General features: G+C 50.7%; 3 protein-coding genes across 3 annotated transcripts; 1 reads left to right on the plus strand and 2 right to left on the minus strand.

Moving 5' to 3' along the window:
- Nucleotides 1–2194: 2194 nt before the first annotated feature.
- vpr-7 (Minor extracellular protease vpr) lies at nt 2195–5990 on the plus strand (the record flags this gene model as incomplete). Its single annotated transcript, XM_037315369.1, has 11 exons — nt 2195–2383; nt 2442–3186; nt 3242–3369; nt 3422–3555; nt 3606–3745; nt 3797–3994; nt 4046–4125; nt 4176–4315; nt 4367–4797; nt 4853–5031; nt 5085–5990. The coding sequence occupies 11 exons, from the start codon at nt 2195–2197 to the stop codon at nt 5988–5990; spliced, it is 3270 nt and encodes a 1089-aa protein (XP_037186335.1).
- A 1997-nt stretch (nt 5991–7987) lies between these two features.
- On the minus strand, nt 7988–9594 carry ctnA (Citrinin biosynthesis transcriptional activator mrl3; the record flags this gene model as incomplete). Its single annotated transcript, XM_037315370.1, has 7 exons — nt 7988–8010; nt 8108–8539; nt 8597–8775; nt 8834–8998; nt 9058–9301; nt 9375–9441; nt 9496–9594. 7 exons carry the CDS (start codon nt 9592–9594, stop codon nt 7988–7990), a joined length of 1209 nt encoding a protein of 402 aa, XP_037186336.1.
- Nucleotides 9595–18717: 9123 nt separating this feature from the next.
- STL1-8 (Sugar transporter STL1) lies at nt 18718–20489 on the minus strand (the record flags this gene model as incomplete). Its single annotated transcript, XM_037315371.1, has 3 exons — nt 18718–19119; nt 19172–20346; nt 20402–20489. The coding sequence occupies 3 exons, from the start codon at nt 20487–20489 to the stop codon at nt 18718–18720; spliced, it is 1665 nt and encodes a 554-aa protein (XP_037185993.1).
- Nucleotides 20490–20514: the final 25 nt, after the last annotated feature.

Below are 20514 nucleotides of genomic sequence, written 5' to 3' on the forward strand. Positions count from 1 at the left end.
AGGATCTGGCGTCCCGACGTGTCGGTTGTGTTACGTGATGAGTATCTGTGAAACTCCATTACCAAATGAAAAATTTGGTGTCTCTGAATTATCGATCGCATGTTTTGTTCACCAAATTCTGCAATCGCAGTACTCTGGCTGTCGGATTTGAGTGATGTCATGTGATTATGGGTTATGGGACAAGAGCCTCATTGACTTAACTCAAAACACCAAGACGTGATTTGATCATCCGAGTATCAGAAGCCTTGGCATGACTCTCGCAAATGCGACATCCGGGTTCCAAGTGAGTCAATTGACCTGAATGGGAAGGGTCCTTGCCTGTACGCTCCGAACCCTGGTTTTCTTATGTTTGTTTGAAGGCGCAAGAGGGCTTTCTCGAAAACAAGCAAGTTTTGGTATCGAAGACGCCAACCAATGATGTTTCCATTTTCTTTTTCCTCTTTCTTCTTTTCATCTCTGGGAAATTCTCATTGGTAGAAACATCGGCTTGGATAGACTCTTAGTCTATGTAGGACTAGAGGATGTTTAGCAAAACTTACCAGGCCACCTTTGCGACGATGGCCTTGGAAGACAATTCCACACAACATGACACTAATGCCCGTTGACCGGCCACGTTCAGAGAAGTCAAAGGAGCTTGTATATCAGAAACAAATCCTTATAAGGCTCCTGTGTGAAACTTGACAATTGTGTTGGTCACCTTCCACCATTTTCTCAGTGCTCACTGGTGAACGAACTCAAATCTCTGGACTGCGCCATTTCATAGCTCCAGTCGGGATATTTCCTTCTCTGCGAAACAGTCGGGTCTAGTAGTCGGATACATCAAGACCCGAAGGATTGCAAGATACGGGCAGTCTAAAACCCCGTTCCCGCCGGCCTGACCTTGGAATAACACTACCCCTCATCACACCACAACGGGAATATCACGCGGCATGCAGGGTCCCCTCACTTCGGCCTTGGCTTTCTTCTTAGGTGGTACTATGATCATGCATAATGCAACCCTGATTTCCTACAGGCTAAACTGCTTCCTACAACGTGAATGGCGGCATCTTACATTCAAAAATTGAATCCACGACTGTCGCCATCCATAAGGAAAACCAAGTCAGCCATGGTATACAGCACGTAGAGGGTGTTAGAGATCTTCCATGTATTCCTTTGCGAAAGAATCTGTGTATAATTATGTAGGGGAATTACAGGGTCAGCAGACACCTGTAAGGGGCAAATTTATGCGTCGTTATTCTCCATGAATACAGACTGGCTATCTCGAGGTTTATACTGTCTGTCGGAGACGGCTCGGAGCCGGTGGGCCATCCTCCGAGCCCGGTGGAAAATGGCGTCCGGTACCGGAAATAATCGCACGACTACGTTACGGAAAAGTCGCTTATCCAGATATCGTCCGCAATGGTTCAAGTGGGTCAGAGGAGCCGGAGAAGATTAGTGATATCAAGTTCTAGCCCTGAGGAAATAAGCAGCATTCATAAAGTTGATTAAGCGAGTCCAATCCTGCCTGAAGATCATGTTAGCAAAAAGCATGGAGCGCCTCTCGGTTCTCTTCCGAGCTCCATTCGGATGTGTCTGGGGAGTAAACAAACAGGTTCGGACCTGCATGATGCATCGGAGCACAGCCCGGCTTCGAACGCAGATATGTAATGTTTCCCGAAAGTCAGTTCACTTCACATCTCATATCCCGCGTTTTTTGAGCCATCTTTGGCCATATGGGGCATAACGACCGAGTCTGTTCCTGCTTCGAATCATTACATGGCGCATCTCGCCTCAGGGCCTGTCTTTTCTGTTGGTACGATTGGCGCGGGTTGTTGCCAAGAGCTACCCTTGGATACCACCTCGGTAGAAACAACCACCACCGACTAACACCGAGCAGAAAGCTGCCATCTAATCTAATCAGTGACATTCAATCTAGCCCACTCCGATGCGACTAAACCACTCAATACGATAGCTCCCCTGCATCGAGCCATGTTTATACCCAAGGAAACATCTACTAGTGGAACAAACATTCTTGGCTGCAGGCAGTTCTGCGCAAGTAATTACCGCGTTTTCTGGCACGACGAATGTACTTAATGACCAAGTTTGTTCTCAATTGATGTCACATATCCCACCGGCAGAGTTCCAGGGACTTTACGTTCTTCGGTGTTGAGGCTTCATCACTTTCAAGACGCCTCGTTTGTCTTGGCTGTGCAACATGGGATTCAGATCGCTGTTCTGTTTGAGCTCACTGCTCCTCTCTGGGGCTGTCCTTGGGCAGACCGCTTCCGTTGACCCCGAGACTATCCTCGGACCCGTTTCTCCAGTATCAGGAGACAGCGGAAGATACATCGTCAAGTTCTCCGGGGCCGGTTCAGCGAAGTTCAGGAAGCGTGACGGTACACCGGTGAGTTCTCTTTGCCATACACGCAGCAGTTGTATATGTCGACTAATCATACCTCAAGGACTCCGAAGGCTTCTTCGCCACCCTGGCGGAATCTGGCAAGGACGCATCGCCTGCTGTGAGCTTCAACTCCCAGCTTTTCCATGGCGCTTCGTTTGACCTCAAGAACGGCTCTGCCGATTCAGTCGCAGACATCCAAGCTTTGCCTGAGGTTGAGAAGGTCTGGCCAGCTGCTCTCTTCAGCATTCCTGTCACTGGCGAAGCCGTTGTCGAGTCTCAGTTTCCCACCTGGAACCCCCATAACGACACCAACGTGGGGCTGGCACATGCCAATGGGTATCTCGGCAAAGATGTCGTTGTGGCCGTTGTTGACACTGGAATTGATTACAACCATCCCGCTCTCGGTGGTGGCTTAGGCTCTGGATTCAAGGTTGAGAGCGGCTTCGACTTCGTTGGAGACGACTACGTACCAGGCGACATCTACATCCCTGACGAGGACCCCATGGATTGCAACGGCCACGGCTCTCATGTCGCTGGTATCATTGCTAGTAGCAACGAGTTCGTTCCAGGTGTTGCACCATCTGCGAAGCTCCGTGCCTACAAGGTCTTTGGATGCGGTGGCAGTACTTACGAGGATGTGATCATCGCTGGCTTTCTGCAGGCCCATGAAGAGGGCGCTGACATTATCAGTGCTTCTCTTGGATCCAATCGCGGCTTCGCAGACACTCCTCTTGCTGAGGTGGCAACTGCTATCCAAGCTGCTGGCACCTTTGTGTCGATTGCAGCAGGGAATGCAGGTGAAACTAGTAAGTTTGCATGCTCTATAAGCACTCTGAGATCATCACACTGACAAAATTCGAGATGGACCTTGGTACACAAGCAGTGGTGGTAACGGCATTGGCAGCACTACTGTTGGCAGCGTCGAGCATGACGAGCTGGTGGCCTGGACCTTGGTTGCACGCTCTAGCAATGGCGAATCCAGAGAGATTGTAAGTCGAAGCTCTTAGCGCGGTGATGTATTGTTCTCACCATCAACTCCAGATCTATCTCGCGGACAATGGAGTGCAATGGAATGTCAATGGTTCATTCCCAGCGTCGTGGCCTTCGGACCCTCGAGACCATACCGCATGCGGATACCCTTCTGCCATCCCAGAGACAAACGTTTTGGTCATTCCGTAAGAAGCTCCAATTCATGTGCTTCGAGTGATATTGCTGACAGATTCAGGCGCGCCGATTGTGGATGGCAAAGAACGGACAGCGGGTTAATGGGCAAGGTTGACTGGGTCTTGATCTACAACTACGAGGGTTCCGATTGGGAGATTCCCGCTCGAGTTCGCTACAATGCTGAAGAACAACCCAAAGGATGTAAGTCATTGCTGAAAGATCATTAAGGCTGCGTCTAACGCCAGGTAACAGACAGCTTGATCACCTACACGGACGGAGATTGGCTCGTGAAGCAACACGAGAACAACCACACCGTTACTTTCGACTTCGTGAACGACAACAGACCCGCTGCGATTGATCGGCCATCATTCGCCGGGGGCAGAATCGACCAATTCACGTCTTGGGGTCCGACATTGGATGCTCGGATGGCTCCTCAAATTTCCGCTCCAGGTGTGCCCTCGTTCAATACCTCCTTGAAGAAACCTCAACTAATATTCCTAGGCGGCTCTATCTTCTCAACCTTCCCGCTTGGCTCAGGTGGCTGGGCCACGTTTTCCGGCACAAGCATGGCTACTCCCTACGTAAATGTTCACCATCTGTTTGAATATTGTTCATTTCTAACCGACTCCAGATTGCTGGCGTTGCAGCTTTGTTCTTCGCCGCCAATGGTGGCAAAGCTGCCCTGGGTGACGGAGGAGCCAAGCTGGCCCACGAAAAGATTGTTGCCAGTGGCAAACCTATCCGTCACTACGACGGCACAGATGCTTTGGCGTAAGAATACCGCTGTACGGATCCGGCAACTTCAACTAACTTGGTCTTTAGCTCGGTTGTACACCAGGGTGCTGGCTTGGTCGACGCCTTCAAAGTGGTCGGTTACTCGACCACAGTCAGCCCAGCTACTCTCAACCTCAACGACACTGATCACTTTCAAAGCACTCATGAGGTCCAGGTCACCAATGCTGGGGATGAGTCGGTGACTTATCAGTTCTATCATGAGGCTGGGACCACAATTTTCTCCAAGGGCGCAGGAGATGCATGGATCTCACTGTCTCCACCATATGCCACTGACGAGTCCAATGTTGCAACTGTCGACTTCTCTGCTACTGAGTTAACCTTGGGGCCAGGAGAAAGTGGCACCTTTTCCGTCGCCTTCTCTGAGCCATCCGCGTCAGAGGCTATCAAGCTTCCTGTCTACGGTGGCTCTATCCTGATTGTAGGATCTCAAGGAGAAGCTGTTCGCGTCACTTACATGGGTACTGCTTCTGCTTCGTGCTGCCCTGTGGTCCTATTCACTGACTTAATTCGCAGGCGTCAAGGGATCCATCTATGCCAGTGACATTTGGGAGATGGAACGTGGTGTTCCTCTGCTTCTCAGCGGATACGGAGGTCTCATGGAAGAGGGTCACAACTACACGTTCGAAGAGGGAGGGGACGTCATGCAACCCTACTTCAATGTTCTCTGGTCCACTCAAGAAATCAGTTTCGATGTAAGTAAAGACCCCTCTTTTTGGTCTGCCTCAAACTAATTGTATGCGTTTAGTATGTTGCCCGCGATTGGAACGAGTCAGACTGGGTTTACCCCCCGGTTCCAGGCCAGAACAAGTACCTCGGCTCATTCATCACTGAGCCCTCCGGCCTCTCCGAAACCATCACGAGCTTCCCTTTCAAGAACTATCCTCGCAACAGTGGAGGTGTCTACGCCAAGCCACAGAACAAGTTCGCACACGGGGGAGATATCCCTGCCGGTGAATACAAGCTCCTGTGCCGCACTCTTCGCACCTTCGGAGACCCCAACAACCTCAACGACTGGCAGTACAAGGTATCCCCCTGGTTCCGGGTAACAAGGGAGAAGCCTCCGGTCACCGAGACCCCCGTTCCCACAACGGCTGAAGCTACTCCGGTGCCGACTTCCACAGTCAGCGTACCCGAGCCCTGCGCCGCTACAGCAACTCCCGTCAGCATTCAAGCGTCTCTTGCCTCCGGAGAGGGCCCGTACAACCTTTACCTCTACTCTGATTTTGCTGCCATCGATCTAGCTGGAACAAAAACCTCCTTGAACTTCACTCTCACGAGTGATACACATGTTCAGACCTGGCTCGACTCTTCTTATAAGTTCTTCTCGGTGCATACCAACACCAACAGTTTGATCTACACATACACAGCGGGTAGAGTGTCCGGAGCCTACTCTTTCCTTGAATGTGCCGTTGTAGATGGCGCTTTGCAGTGCGAGTCTAACGGCAAGAAGGCACTGTATGTTTGCGACAGCGGAAGCGGTCTGCTCCGCCATGGCACTGAGCCATTGGATGGCTGCCAAACAGTCACATTGACTGTTGGCCCTCGAGAGAACCCTAATTGTGCCACCGCCACCACTTCGGCCGGAGCGACGGAGATAACAGCAGTGCCCACCACATTCTCAACCGCCGTGGCGACTGCGTCCTTGTCTTGAGCATCCGATCCCTTCGGCGTGGATGTATCAAGTCTCTTGTTGTCAAGAAGCAGTTCACTGCTACCACTCCGCTTAGGGTCAGGTCTCCTTTCGACTCCTATTGTTGGACGCTCTTGATTTGTTTCGCGGACAAGCTTATTCGTGTATATGTTTATGTCAGGCTGGATGTAATCTTTCTCGAACCACGAGGTACTTAATTATGTACAGGCGCACAATTTTCTCATTTCATCATGTCGTGAAATCATTATTCCCCCTGAACCAGGGCAATATTGTGCCACCGATCTCCACATTCAATGTTTTGGGACAGGGCCTTGAGTGTAGGGTGGCTCAACACGCAGACCGCACAATCTAAAAACCCAACTATTTGAAATGATGTCTAGCCTTGTCGTATATAAAACTATCGTTTCTTTCTGTGCTCGGGTTTTCCGCAAAAGCGACCAAGGATGGCCTTGGGTGTTCCAGGAACCCCACGAAAGTAGTCCAGAAGAACGAAGTGGGTCACCCTAGGATATTCTGACCGTCACTCCGACGGATTGGCCGGACAGCAGATAAACCTCAAACAGATCGGACTTGGGCGTTCTAGAAGGATTCGATTAGGGCTGTACTGGAGGACGATCGGTCCCAGGGAACATCCCTTGCCCATCTCTGTCAAGACCTTGACAAGCCACGCTAGATGGAGCCCGTTGTTTTATCGTGTAGTAAACAAACGTGGCTAAGCTTGCTTGTACACATGTGGCGATCGCAAAAAGACTCATTCATCGCGAAAACGAAAGAGGTGTGGAGTTCCTATACGACGTCAAGACCGTTTGCTCCTTTTTGTGATGGGGTTCCACTACTTGGGGTTGCCATGGGCTTAGCGGTGTCGCAGATGAATCTCGATCCGCTTTGTAGGGTTACTTCAACAATTGGAAGCTTGGAGGTATCTTGAATTGCGGACAGATGTTTCAACTATGGTACAGAGAAATTTTGGAATGGCACAAACGAACTTCCGAGCGCTTCTTGGGGCTGATAGGCTGGACCGGCCGTTGCAACAGATCCGCCAAGAACCTGGTATGGAATCTGTTCGCCCCCTGAAAAGCTCTTCATGTTTCCCCAGTGGTCTGAGCCACCTTCTACCACACCCTCCGGTTGGCAAAGTGGAGATGTTAATTGTTCTGGAGGTCCCAAGATTGTTGGGCTGCGTGGGTCTCCTCGTCTCGGGGTGGCGTCATGAAATCCCGACCACAGTGGTATTTGTTTGTGAGACAATGAGCCGTTTGAATCAAACGAATAAGACTGGCTCATGGACAAGCTATCCGAGAAGGATCTATGGTGCCCAGGGTTGTGGGTGTTTGGAATCCCAATGTTGTTGGTACGCGGTACCGTAAACGACGGCCTACTGGTGTGAGTGGGCTGTGGTGCATTCCAAGCCACTGATGGATTTGGTTCCCTCGGAAACTTTTCTTCATGGGAAGCAGAGGATGGTGATTGAGACAGGCTCATCTTCGAGTGAATCGTAGCAGAATCTCCTGTCTGGAACCCCTGGACTCTTCGTAAAAATGCCGGCGAATATCTCTGGAAGAATCGATTGGAGAAAGTGGGAACGTAGCCGGCTACTTTTCCATTCATCAGGGCAACATGCTCCGACTTCAGCTCGTCCAGTCTCAGCAAGTAAAGCCGTGCTGATGTGAATGTGTCGCTGAGGATGGAAAGTTCGTCTAACGAGCGACTGTACAGATCTCTTGATGAAGCGAAGAAGCTTGCTGGGATTGGCGAGCCAGCAAAAGGGGCCACGTTGACGGCCAAAGCTTCTGGAATCTGTTCCGCCGCATAATGAATCCCGTAATTGAGCACTGTTGCGGCAGTGAAGATGCAGAAACCAACGAATGGTGGTAATGGCATGTTGCTTGTCTCTCTGGCCTGGCCAACAAGCTCGAGAATCGCCGTTGCATGACGAAAGGCAGTCTCAGTAGCTTCAACTACCCAGTGTTGTATCATCTTCACACCCGAGGGCTCGTTCAAGCGTAGTGGTAGAATGGGCCTATGAATAAGGCATTGGATGAGGTGAACAACGAGGCGGGAGACAAACGGGAGATTCATTCCAGTTCCTCCCTGAGATTCGTTCGGTAAATCCGTACTCGATCCGATGCTGGAGGCCCATACGTCCAGGTCGTGGAGGATCTTGTGCCTCTGGCAGTATGCTGCTTGCGATGCAGTGTCGCTCAAAAGTAGATACCTATTCGCTTCTGACAAAATTTGAGCCATCCAGACGAGCTTTTGAATTTCGTCAATTGGCTCTTTCGGGCTGGCAGAAAACCTCCGAAAGTCGTTGTTGGGGATTGTGACGAATTCGTTGCTTGTTCCCCAACCGCTGTGGCTAGGTTGCCTTGACGATTGAATGTCGGCCTTGATCAAGGAATCGTCCATTAGAGATGGCCGCTCCAGCCACGTGGACACAAACGTGTTCATAATGTAACATGTCCAAAATACCCGTTTGGTAGTGTCATCATGCACACCGTCGCAAGGCTGAGAGTATAGCTCAAGTGTCATTGCCATGCCGACTGCTTGGGCTTCAGGTTTGGGTTAGCGACTGAGCGGTGCACATGTAAAATCAAGTTTCAGCTTACATAGAACAACATAGGCCTTCTTGCCATCCCCCATCGCTGCAAAGGCTGCTACGAGAAGCAGCAAGGCCTGGCATGAGTCAAGTGATACTTCACAAGGGTCAATCTCCCTTTGTGCCCATGCCGCGTACGTCTCCCCAGAGACATGGCTGCTTGGCCCCTTCCCAGGTCGTTCGGAGAACCTTTGAAGCCGTCAGTTAGATCTCCTTCCCAGCTGGCATGTATGGCATCATGACCTACCCCGTGGCTACAGCGCAAATCGCATACAGGACTGATCTAGGTAGTTGATTTGCTTTCAACCTTTGTCTCGTCGTGAATTCATCTAGGATGTCGTAAGGATTGCGATGAAATTTTGTGAAATAGACATCCACAAGACCATCAGCATTGATAGTTGCCGAAACGTCTCTGAAGGTCAGTCAGGATGTGAAGTGCTTAGCGTAGGACTAAGAAGGGAAAATACTCACGAACTGGCCTCAAAATTGTTGCCTCTAAAGTTACTGAACGGGCTGATATCCGATGATGCGGATCCGCAGGGCTCAGAAATGCCGCCTCCAAAGGCATGCGGCTCAGCAAAGTCTGTGTTGATGATGTCGGTCCCTGGTGGTGTCGGCGTCTTGTCTGACTTGAGAAGCTCCTCGAGACCATCGATCCTCTTGATGAGTGCACTCAACGACTCCTTCTTTGGTCCTCGCTTTTTAGGTACTCCCTCTGAGCTTCGGTTAGAATAAAGAACAATCAATGAAATAGCTTAGTGAATAATGGACGAAGGTGCTTTTCATACCGTAGAAGCAAGACCGTTGGTAGAGGTGGCAGACTCCGCAGGCAGGTAGTGCTCTGTCACACTTGATCTACCCGCACGTCGATCAGAAAACAAGCTTAACAGCCAAACTATGATCACCAACCTTGCGGATCTGACACGGCCTGCAGTTCATGACTCCTCTCGCTGTCTTGGGCGCCGGGCTGTTCTGCGGGCTCTCGGAGTCTCTGTTGGCGGTCGACATTGTGCAAAAATATCGTGCGCTGGATTTGGAATCTGACGTCTTCCACCAAGACCCAATCGCTTTTGAGATGTGCCAACATGTCGATATTAAGTGCGGCTCATGTTTTGAAAAAGCCAAACACGCAAGCGAAGTTGAGCACTAATCAGCCCCTGCGTCGCGTCCCGGCACCGCCTTTTCCGTGTGGGACTCATGTTTGGATTGATTTCCCCAGCTCCGGCTGCGGGATAATTGGCGTTGATACTCGACCCCTCGCTGTGATACTAGTTACACGTGAAGAAACATCAGATGAGCTTTCCTGGTCTCTGGGAATTTCTCGTTGAAACCGGTCTCACACCATGGCCGGGCGGGGGTGGGCTTGATGAACAAACATGTTCATGAAGTCCGGGAAGACCCAGGGATGCATGCGCAAAAGTATGGCAAGGAAGTCGCTATCTTTGTAAGGTACGGTGGTTTGAAGTCGGGGACGTTGTCCGAAAGGAGCGGGCGGCAGAGCAGGTGGAGCTTGCCCAGAAATGTCATCTGTGACAACTGACGTCTTGTGACAAGGTGGTAAGGTGTCAACCCATCGAGTTGCGATGAATCAGACTGAGACAAAAGAATTGTGAAGAAATGACGCAAGTCATTGCTGTGCCTAGGCTCTCCTTATAACGCTATAGGTGCCTGACGAACTCGCCTGGGGTTCCTTGTATCACAATCAGGGGCATCTTACTCAGATTCGCAAGCTCTTGGGGCTCAAGTTGTTCTTCTCCGCATGTTCCGTAGATCATGATTGTTATTGATCAGGAACCCAAAGTCGACCTCTAAACAGGCGGACGATAGGTAAGCGATCGTTTCATGGTAGCCGCTAATGCAACGCGCCGTCGCATCAGCGTCCAGATCGAGTTGGTTAGCCATTTATCTGCAGCTGTCGCAGCCGTTGAAAGGGGTTCACAGAAGCCTAGGGATTCAAGAAACCCAGAACGATACGCGATATACACACCGCAGCGCTCATTCTTGGCAAATGTCTCACACTGGACTGGTTCTCTGCGCATACCATCGAAATTGTCCTCGGAGTTGGATCACACGAGAGCGTGCACAGATAGTGGAAGGAAGGACAGTGCAGCTACTGATCAAGCTCGACTTGTCGACCCAAGCAGCCGGTTTGAGGCTCGTTGATCTGCACGTAGTTAGGGCTGAATGCATTCAAACCGAGCATCGACCGCGCCATGGTTCAAGCGAGTTTCAGATTTTGGCGATCCAGCAAATTCTGACCGCGTACCGCTGAAATCATCTATGGGTAGGCTTGGAACCCAAAGAATTATCTTGCTCGTTTCCAGTCGTATGGTTGACAGAAGGTAAAGGACATCATGTCAGCTGTCATCCTAAGCCGCTGGCAGGCCGGGGCACGATTTTCCGAGACACCTTGGCGGATGGAGACACGGCCCCGAAGGACCAAATAAGCTTCTTACAAAAGTTGTCAAGGGTACCCCATGACAGCTTTCAATGCAAACCAGGAACAAACTGATCACCATTGGCTGGAGGGATTGTCAGAGGACCGGGGTAGCCAGTGCTCAATCGATGTCTGTGAGAGAAAGCCGATCTTTCCCGGTTTGCGGTAGATGAACTCCACCTTCAACGCTCTTATCCATACGTATGGAGGCCTCGAGGACACCTCAAACATGCTCAATCGTGAGATAGGACGATGTTGGAGCTAGGCTGTTTACACGCGATTCTGCGACAGCCTCCAAGGGTAGAGCGCTGCTTAGCTCCGCAGCCGCCGCGGATTCAGAGTTTGGTAATCGGTGGGCCGAAGATGGGGCTGGCCGTCAGAATGCATCCTCTCTACTTCAACTACTCATTGGGGCATGTCGCATTCAGTTTATCTTTATTACAACCCTAGATACGCGGGATTCTGTTCCATTCAGAATGGATGTAGACATGTAAGGTCGATAAACCCAGCTGTCCATCCTGAAGTCAACCCGACTTGGCACTGGGCCGAGGTTGCACTGCGTTTCTGGAGCTGTCTGCGACGCTTCAGTCGATCCATCTCGATTCGGGATATCGGGAATTCATTACCATATTGGCAAGCATCACGACACAGCCACATTCTCATACCCACAACACGTTTCGCGGTTGCTAGGTGGGGGCTAAGAGGTTTGCCGTCATACCCTACCTACCGTGCGACACATCGCGACCCCCCTAGAACATTGTGCATCAGTGATGGCTTCCCGTGATCCTCATGTCCGTCGTAACACACGAATCCACGATTCTTTGGATTAATCCTCAGTTCACGTCAACCAGTAGATAATTCAAGGAGAAGACTCGATTCTTCGGTTTGTCTTAGACGCCGTTACCTTCCAATTTGACAAACACCCTCATCTTGTAACAGGGGCTCGACCCGGAGAACTTCCGCTGCTTTCGTCGACTACTCGATGGGCCAGAGACTCCATGTAAGAATTTGATCTGCAAAACAATACTTCTAGCTTCACGGGGCGATCTGTTTGTTCATAAATCTTCATTGGTCACACCGCCGCCGTGCCAGCAAAGTCCTCCTTCAGTGTGATCTTTGGCTTTGCCTCGGGTGACATGGCAATGAAACCGTTTCATGTTTTGTTCGTGAATGCACCTGCAGATCTGAGAACATCAGGATTTGGCCCAGTTGAAGTATTTCAAGAACGGTGGGGAGGACACCTCTTGTGATGGAGCTATTTTGACGTTGAAGCTCTCGCGGCATATTCCGGAATGGCAGGTCAGGTTTCGACAAGGCATATTCTCACTGCGAGTTCCAGACAAGTAATTTATCGGAAAGTCCGAGGGTATTTTTAGAATAACCTGAATACCTCGTGACACGCCATCTGAATTCAAAATCGGTTGACGGCCAGACAGATGCAGGCTTTCAGATGCTTCAAATGAAGACGGCGAATCTTTCCACTTGCGTCTCAATTTCCGATGGTCTTGCCATCGAAAATCATCGTCGGAGACCGGCATGTGGAAGACTGCATTAGTTTTGTTGGCACGATCCCTCCCGTGGTCCGAACTCAGGACATCAGCATGACGTGGTCACTGATCTTCCCGTCTTCGGCATAGTTGACAATCCCGTTTCTTAACAATACGCAATCCCGTCGATCAATCGCATTCTCTCACAGCTGTCGTCAGCCACCAGTTGAACTGGTTTGGTGCCCGAAAATGGCTTGCATCGAGATTGAACGACAGCTCGATAGCTTATCAGATCAATCTGGAATCATCATTGTTATTGGTACAGTCTTCGAAGAGGGTTCTAAACACTTTGGGGCTGCGTCGCGGATGTCTGCAAAATCTAGCACTTGGCCAGGAAGGTGATGAGCCGTTACATTTACTAAGATATGAAATACAATATCAATTTGATTGGAGGCCCAGTTGGTCTGCGTTGAAATTGGCTCCACGTGTACCTGTCCGGTTTCTCACCGTACATAATTGGTTATGACGCACGCATACTGTTGGCTTGCAGTTTAAAACTCATTCAGGGGAGCTCTGAATTCAGAAACTAATGAATTAATCTGTCATTTATAAGAATTATAAGTATACAGAAGCAGCGGTGTTCATTCCCTCGAAGGAGTCTTCGTGGTCTGAACATTGCGCCCCAGTGACGAGGTGGCAGCTCAGCCTGCCAATGCCCGCTCGAGACGGAGAGTCGCCGATGTGATAGTAGTAATTAACCAGTAAACGGACCTCAGGCTTCTTCACAGTTGATGATGATTTCAAATCTGTCGGGTCGATTAGTGTACTATCCATGATATTGATGAGATCGATATCAATGCGCAGTCCCCCAGCGGTGGCGTCATATTTGATGGATAGGTTTGGATGAATCAATTCACGACGTTGATCTCACGAGACACTGTTTGTCAGATTGGAGTCTAGAGAACTATATCGCTCGGTGCTTCGTCGTCCAATTATCTCCAGTGAAGAGTTCAAATATGCATCTTGATGAGTTGAGACCCTGAAGCTGTTGATTCAAATCATACTCAATGCACGAGGATGGACTGAGGAGACACGCCCCGTGAAAGCCTTCACTGAGTCCCGTGAGTCAAGTCACCCTGACTCTCACTATGTGTTGACTTATGAGTACAGCTTTGCTATCCAAGGGAATATTCCTAGCTGCCCGGGCGAGTAGTGGGTATAGACGACAACAAGGACGACGATGACAATGACGACAACAACGACAGCAACGAAGATAATGCGAACGACAACAGGGGTAGAGATAGAGCAAGGAATAGAGACAGGAGGAACAATCGGGACGACGGGGATAATATAAACCTCTTAGAATAGAATAAACTAGTAGACCTAATATGAGTACTTCTCCGCTTGGCTACTTTAAAGTATCCGCCCGGATAACAAAACTCTATGGGTGAATGTTTGAATCAGGCCGGCAATGTACACCACAGGATGAAACTACACCCTTGATTTCAGCCATCTCATATTGTTCTTCTACTGGTGATCGAGTAAAGTGCTGAAAATGCTAAGGATTCAACTGCTACAAAGATCACTAGCATGAATCGCAAACTATGTGGCTGCAGACCTTGAACAAAGGAATTTGTCTTCCAGCCTTTACTGTATCGTCGCCAAGTCCAAGTTCAGAGTGCTTTCATTCATTACAATCATCGGCCCTACTGACCGAATGACCACTAACACTACCTTACTTTTGAGGGACGGCTATGCTCCACCATGATGGTGGTAACTCAATTGCAAAACCTCCAAGTGTATTATTCTGACATCTCCTAAGGGGCAGTGAAATCTTTGGCTAGACACCGGGAGTTTGAGTACCCATTTCTACGGTTTTGCCGCCATCGTTGACAACGACAGAGTGGACCAGACACAACAAGCAACTTCAGCAGTTTCTTTTTCAAGCGCAACTTCTTCCTGTCACTCTGAGGGTCATGAGAGAAAGGGCAAGAGGACAAGATCCAGCGTGGAAGAGGAGTATCAACCTTAGGTTTCTTCGATTAATATTGCGTTCCTATGTATGTGCCTTTGAGTATGTTCAGTATCCCCGTCCCACATTTGTACAATTCAATTCTCCTTCTCCAGATTCATCCCAGTCAGAAGAGATTGCTGAGGAGCTCCAGACTGGCTTTCAACCGCGTTTGGCCAGCATGATCAATCCTCTCAACCGCAAGTAGAGGTGCAACCAACGTGAGGGTGGTCGTCGGGGCAAGTGACCTGAGCCACAGGAACTTATCCTTGCATGAGCCCATGATGCAAGCGCCAGCGTCGTTTGTGCAGGCCGTCCCCTTGGAGTGCAGGGTGAAAGGCTGGCAGGTCTTCGTGATGGCTGTGACGAAGCCAGCAGCATAGAGACCGGAGAGAACGAGTGACAGCTTCATTATCTATCTTTGGGTTAGTTCAACAACATAGGCTACAAGTTTCAGAGGAGCAACTTACGACTGAAAAGGCTTTCGTTGATGACTTATTCAATATGGATTGTAGAATTGAGTTGAAAGATGGGATGCTCGTACAGATGAGCAATCGAAGTAGAGGCGGGAAAGAGTTGACTTAAATTCACAACGAGGCTGGCAAAACCAAGAACGGTCATCAGTTGTCCAGGCCCATCTTGTCACAGTGGAACCCATTGAAGTCTCCGTGAATGAAGCGGCATGACAAGACTTGTGTGATCTTCACAGTCACAGTCAACCTTACCATCGTGCGTAGTTGCCGGTTTGCCGGATGCCACGAACTGTGGGCCCTCGCGAAGCTTTGATCTTCTTAATAAAGTGCAAGCCATCATCTGAAATATATGGGTTGCGGACCACTAATGTAACTTAATTCTATGTAAGCGCACTTGACCAAAATCGCACATCGACATTTCTGTCAAATGGATTTGATACGCCATGCTCAGCTATGAACTATCTCGTGACTAACGAAGGACACTTCCTATCAAGACAACATTCTTGCGAGACCAAGTATGAACGACACATGATCAGGTGGTTCTCTGTAGTCTTGCGTCCGCGGAAATAGCCACTATGTGGTTTAGCTTCCTGAAAAGTGGATAAGATTGGCTGATCGCCGCAGTTCTTGCTTTGTGGTGCGGCTGATTGTCCTGACTCGCTCGTAATATTTATACGAACGATTCCCACATTCTTTGAAGGTCCGGTTCGTTTCAAACAGCAGAGTTGTGATGCAGATCTGCTGACATTTGGATCTGGAAATAAGCAATCCTATAGCTTAAAACCTTACCTTGGGCGTTACCGGTCATGCGGGCAACTCTGCCAGCCCCAAAAGCCGGCGGAAATGATAAAGTTCAGTCCCGAGTGCGCGGACTTCGTTCACAACTTATTCTCCGAAGCTGTCCAGACGTTGAGAAGCCTGTCCGCTGTCGGGATGCCCTGACACACGCTTAGGATTTGGACGCCGTTGCAGGCGGATGGGTCCTGGCTCTTGATTCAGGCTCACGGCGAGCTGTATGTAAGTCAGCCTTCTCGAACTCGGTAGACTACCGTAAGAAGAAGCTTGTTTTATTAGATCCCGCAACCACCGACGTAACGGGCCCTGCAATCCAGCTATTATTATCTCGGCATAGGTAGCTTGAGTCCGAAAGCGAATTTACTCGGATCACAATCGCGTTTGCCTCGTGGGAGACCAAAAACATCGCGAATTCATGACACTCGACACTCTCCATGTCTACCAGGATTTAGAAAGTCCAGTCCTCTTCAATTCCTTCATCGCTAACCTCTCAGCGAAACATTATAGATACTTACTGCAGTCCATCGAGTTTAATGTCGAAGTTAGGCAGTGTCCAACATCTGAACAGACGTAATCTTCCAACCAGGTTCCGATCGCGCATGTACAAACACGATAGTGGACTATGTGTCAGCTACTTTGCGATGCGCGGCCGCCATCATCACACACTGGGACTCTCATCAGCGCCAGCCACAAGTGCGAGTTTACACCCTAGTGAATACATACCCGTTACACTGTCTTCCATTATGATTGAGGTTTTCGTCTTTATCACCTGCTCATCTCCGACGGTGTAGCCTGATGACACGCTCCAAACGCTGCTAGCGCCTCATATTGGCCACGTATAGCTGTATGACGAAAGCGCAAAGAAGCAGTTTCGGTCCATGTCGATTGTCTCGCCGAGCTCAGTGTCTTTGGAAGACTGGGCGCATCGTCTTTTTGCACAGGCTGTGATGTACTGGCACTCTCTTTCCGGAGCTGTCAATTATCTGGCTACTATCCCAGCCCCGAAGCCCAATAACTGACACAAGCCATTCCGCCTGGTAGGGATGAAGATACTAGCAAGCCAGTTCTGGGTGCTGGATTCTGGGGTTGATCTGTTGAGGAAGTTTCTGGCCCACCTAGTTTTAGATTTCTCAGTAGGGGGGAAAGCACCCGAGCTCGGCCAGTGCTCCGTCAAGTGGCATCGCAATGTAAGTAGCTAGGGGCTTGGGTTTGATCCAAGAACTGGAATCTCCACAACGGCCGGCCCGCCACGAGCGTTGCAACGCCGTACTCCGGGGCCGGTGACTCCCCACTGTTCCGGACCCGGCAGTCAACAGCCGGAAGTGAGAACTGTTCAACAGCGCCATAGCTATGCCAACACAAGACACGCGGTTCATCAAGCACGTTAAACAGACTCAGAGCATAATTACACAAGCGCACCTGCGCAAATGTACCAGCTATGGGAATAGAACTCTTTGCATTCTGCGCACAACCATTAGCATATCCACGGCTCTAAAATACTCACAGTCAATCTTGATGCAAGTAGGGGGGACTGCAAGAACAACCGCCGTGGGATCTTCTATTGAGTTGGTTGGCCATCACTTTTCTGGGAACCCGGTGCTAAGGTACTGGATCAATGCAACGACCGGTCGCTCGTTCATCATCAGCGCCCTTGAAAGGCACCGCACAGACAAAATCAGCGCAAACGGAGCTGATCTCAGCCAGAAGATGCATCGAGGGACCTTTCTTGGCCAACCGAAAGAAACGGCGCCGAACTGAGATGCCCATCACCCATCATAGTGACCGTTCAATTCCCGTATTCTGTTCCCCGTCACGGCTTCCCCATGGGGTTTGAGACAACTCGCGTCGTCGATCTGGCGTCGAGTCATTTCACCCCTCCTCGGCCCGAACGCCGGAGGCGGCTTCAGATGCCCCAACCGAACAAAAAGGCAGCAAACGTCGATGGCAAAAAGGAATTACTAAGTCCGACGTTTGGAAACGTTTGCCGTTCGCCCGGTTTGTAAGCTGAGTGAGCGCCAGCCGGAGGGCTTGCACCTCCCTGCGCCGGATTGCCGTAAACGGAAACCCGAGACTGAAGAGGCAAAAAAGAGGTGCCTGGTGTCACATGGACTGACATGAGATGGGTGTGCCGTTGGTTGGCACGGAGAGACGCATTGAGTTCAGGGGAGCAGGGGCAAATGGCCTGGGGTATGCGGGGTAGGGCTCATGGGGGTGGTCCTCCGGGGAAATGTGCGGCTCGGTGGTTCGGACTGCACTTCGCGTTCGGGGGCGAGACATGCAGGCATGTTGGCTAGAATGGCCCAAGGTGTTGGTTCATCGAGGATTTTGTTAGCGATAGGCAACCCGAAGTGTCTGAAGGCGCATTGGGAATCGAGACAATGTCTAACTAAGTCTAAGGTACGTGGACCATTTGCTCCTCAGAGACAGATGCGGCTGCAGCTGCATCGTTGTCGACTCATGGATGATCCGATGGCATACGGCCGATGTCACGCTCTGTTCAACTGAGTTGTGCATACATATTTCGCTAAATGCAGGGACCAGACTTTTAGAAGTCTAGACTTTCGCAAAAGCAAAGTCCGCCGTGTGCATATCAGATCAGGTTTCACGTTTTCTTTTCGGGAAGCAGGAGCCAAGTTTATCAACGAACCGCGGTGTTATTATTAACATCTGCGTGTGGTATCTAATGCGTAGTGAACTCTAGTTCAATCTAGTGGTATCTCAACAATGCGTAGAGCCCAACAGCCCTATCAAAGAGAAAATAAAATGACACTTGGTATTATATCGTGCCCAACATGAGAAAGCCAACCAAATTGGTTCGGCGAGGGCATAAACTCGTAGCGATGCGCCATCGCTTGCGTTCGTCGCGCGGCCCCTGGCCGAGCAGCTGCAAAGATTTCCCTGCCAGGGGGACCGGTCCAAAGAAGCCTTTTAAATCTTCTCGGACTTCTCGACGTTCTGCGTCTCCTCGTCCTGGCGGGTCCAGATGCCGCCCTGGGCGCTGTTGACGGAGTCGCCGCTGCTACCCTCGCCACGGTTCTCGCGGGTGGTGGCGCGGCCCTCGTTTTCCTTGACATCGTCGTAGTGGATGAGGAGCTCGCCGTTCTTGCCGTAGCGGTGGGGTTCGGTGCGGGCGACGTCGACGACGGTGAAGGCGCCCTTCCAGCCGCTGCCGGTCTTGGCGAAGATGGAGTCCATCTCCTCGAGGGAGCGGTAGGCGGTCTCAGGGAAGAAGAAGTAGACGCAGGGGACGATGAAGGCGTTGATGACGGCGAAAATGGTGTAGGTGTGGTGCTTGATGGTGTCGAAAGCGACGGGAGTGATCATGACGACCTGGTTCAGTCAGTGTTAAAGCTCGAAAGGCACTTTGGGAGGATAGACTTACCATGAAGTTGAAGATCCAGTTGGCGGAGGTGGAGAGAGCATTGGCAGGGGCGCGAATGCGGAGGGGGACAATCTCGGCAGGGTACAGCCAGGTCATGCCGAGCCAGCCAACGGCGAAGAAGGTGTTGAAAACGAAGAGGAAGACAATTCCCGCGATCTTGAAACCAAAGGCCTCCTGTGAGTTGACACCGGCGAGAATAGCCATGGTGACGGCCTGGCCAACGGCACCGAAGAGCATGAGCTTGCGACGGCCAACACGCTCAACAAGGAAGACGGCAGGCCAGGAAGCGATGAAGTACTCGGTACCGTTGAGAGCGGCGAGAAGGTGGGACATGAAGCGAGACATGCCGAGTCCAGAGTAGATGACAGCAGCGTAGTAGGTGATGAGGTTGATACCGCAAATCTGCTGGAACATCTGGTTGACGTAGGCGATGACGGTGCGGTGGAAGTTGCGGTTCTTGTCCATGGTGAAGAGGTCGGCGAAGCTGCCCTTGGACATCTCCTCGACGGTCTCCTTCATTACTTTGTACTCGTTCTTGACGTAATCATCGTCGAGAGGCAAGTCAGCGATGGCAGCAATGACTTCCTTGGATTCCTCGTGGCGGTCCTTGAGAATGAGCCAGCGGGGAGACTCCGGGAGGTTCCAGACGAAGGCGAGGATGAAGATGCAGAAAGCGATCTGCAGAGCCAGAGGGAAACGCCATGCGACAGAGCCCGGAGCGAAAGACATGCCCAGATCGATCCAGTAGGAAATCATGATACCACCGCTGATGAGGGCACCCTCAATCATGACCAGCTTACCACGCTTGTGAGCACTGCAAGTTTCTGATTGCCATGTCGGTACTGTTGATGTGTTGCCGCCGTTTCCGAGTCCAGTGATGATACGTCCGATGATGAAGTGGGGGAGAGTCATAGCAGAAGCCTGCAGAGCGGCGCCGATGATCATGATAGAGGTACCGAGGATAATCATGCGCTTGCGACCGAGGGGGTTACCGATGAAGATGGTGATGATGGCGCCGATGAAGCAGCCAAGGTTGTACGAAGCGACGGCGATACCCTGGGCGGTAGCACGCTCGCTCTTGAGAGCTTTGCTAATGCCGTCGGCTTCGGGGTCGATGTCGGGGAACTGAGACTGGAATGCGGGCAGAGTGAGAATACCACCGGTGACACCCTGGTCTGGAGGAGCAATGTCAGTATGTTATCTCTGTGTCTTTGGAGGTGTAAGGCCTACCGTATCCGAAAAGCAGGAAATCACATCCGGCGATGATACTGATCGCCCAGTTGAGGCTCTTGCCTCGAAGGCCGAAGTAGTTACCCATCTTGAAGACTCTTTTCACAGCTAGC

Source organism: Colletotrichum aenigma (assembly GCF_013390185.1).
Source record: "Colletotrichum aenigma strain Cg56 chromosome Unknown KSG_Cg56_contig01, whole genome shotgun sequence".
In the NCBI taxonomy this organism is placed as follows: Eukaryota; Fungi; Ascomycota; class Sordariomycetes; order Glomerellales; family Glomerellaceae; genus Colletotrichum; species Colletotrichum aenigma.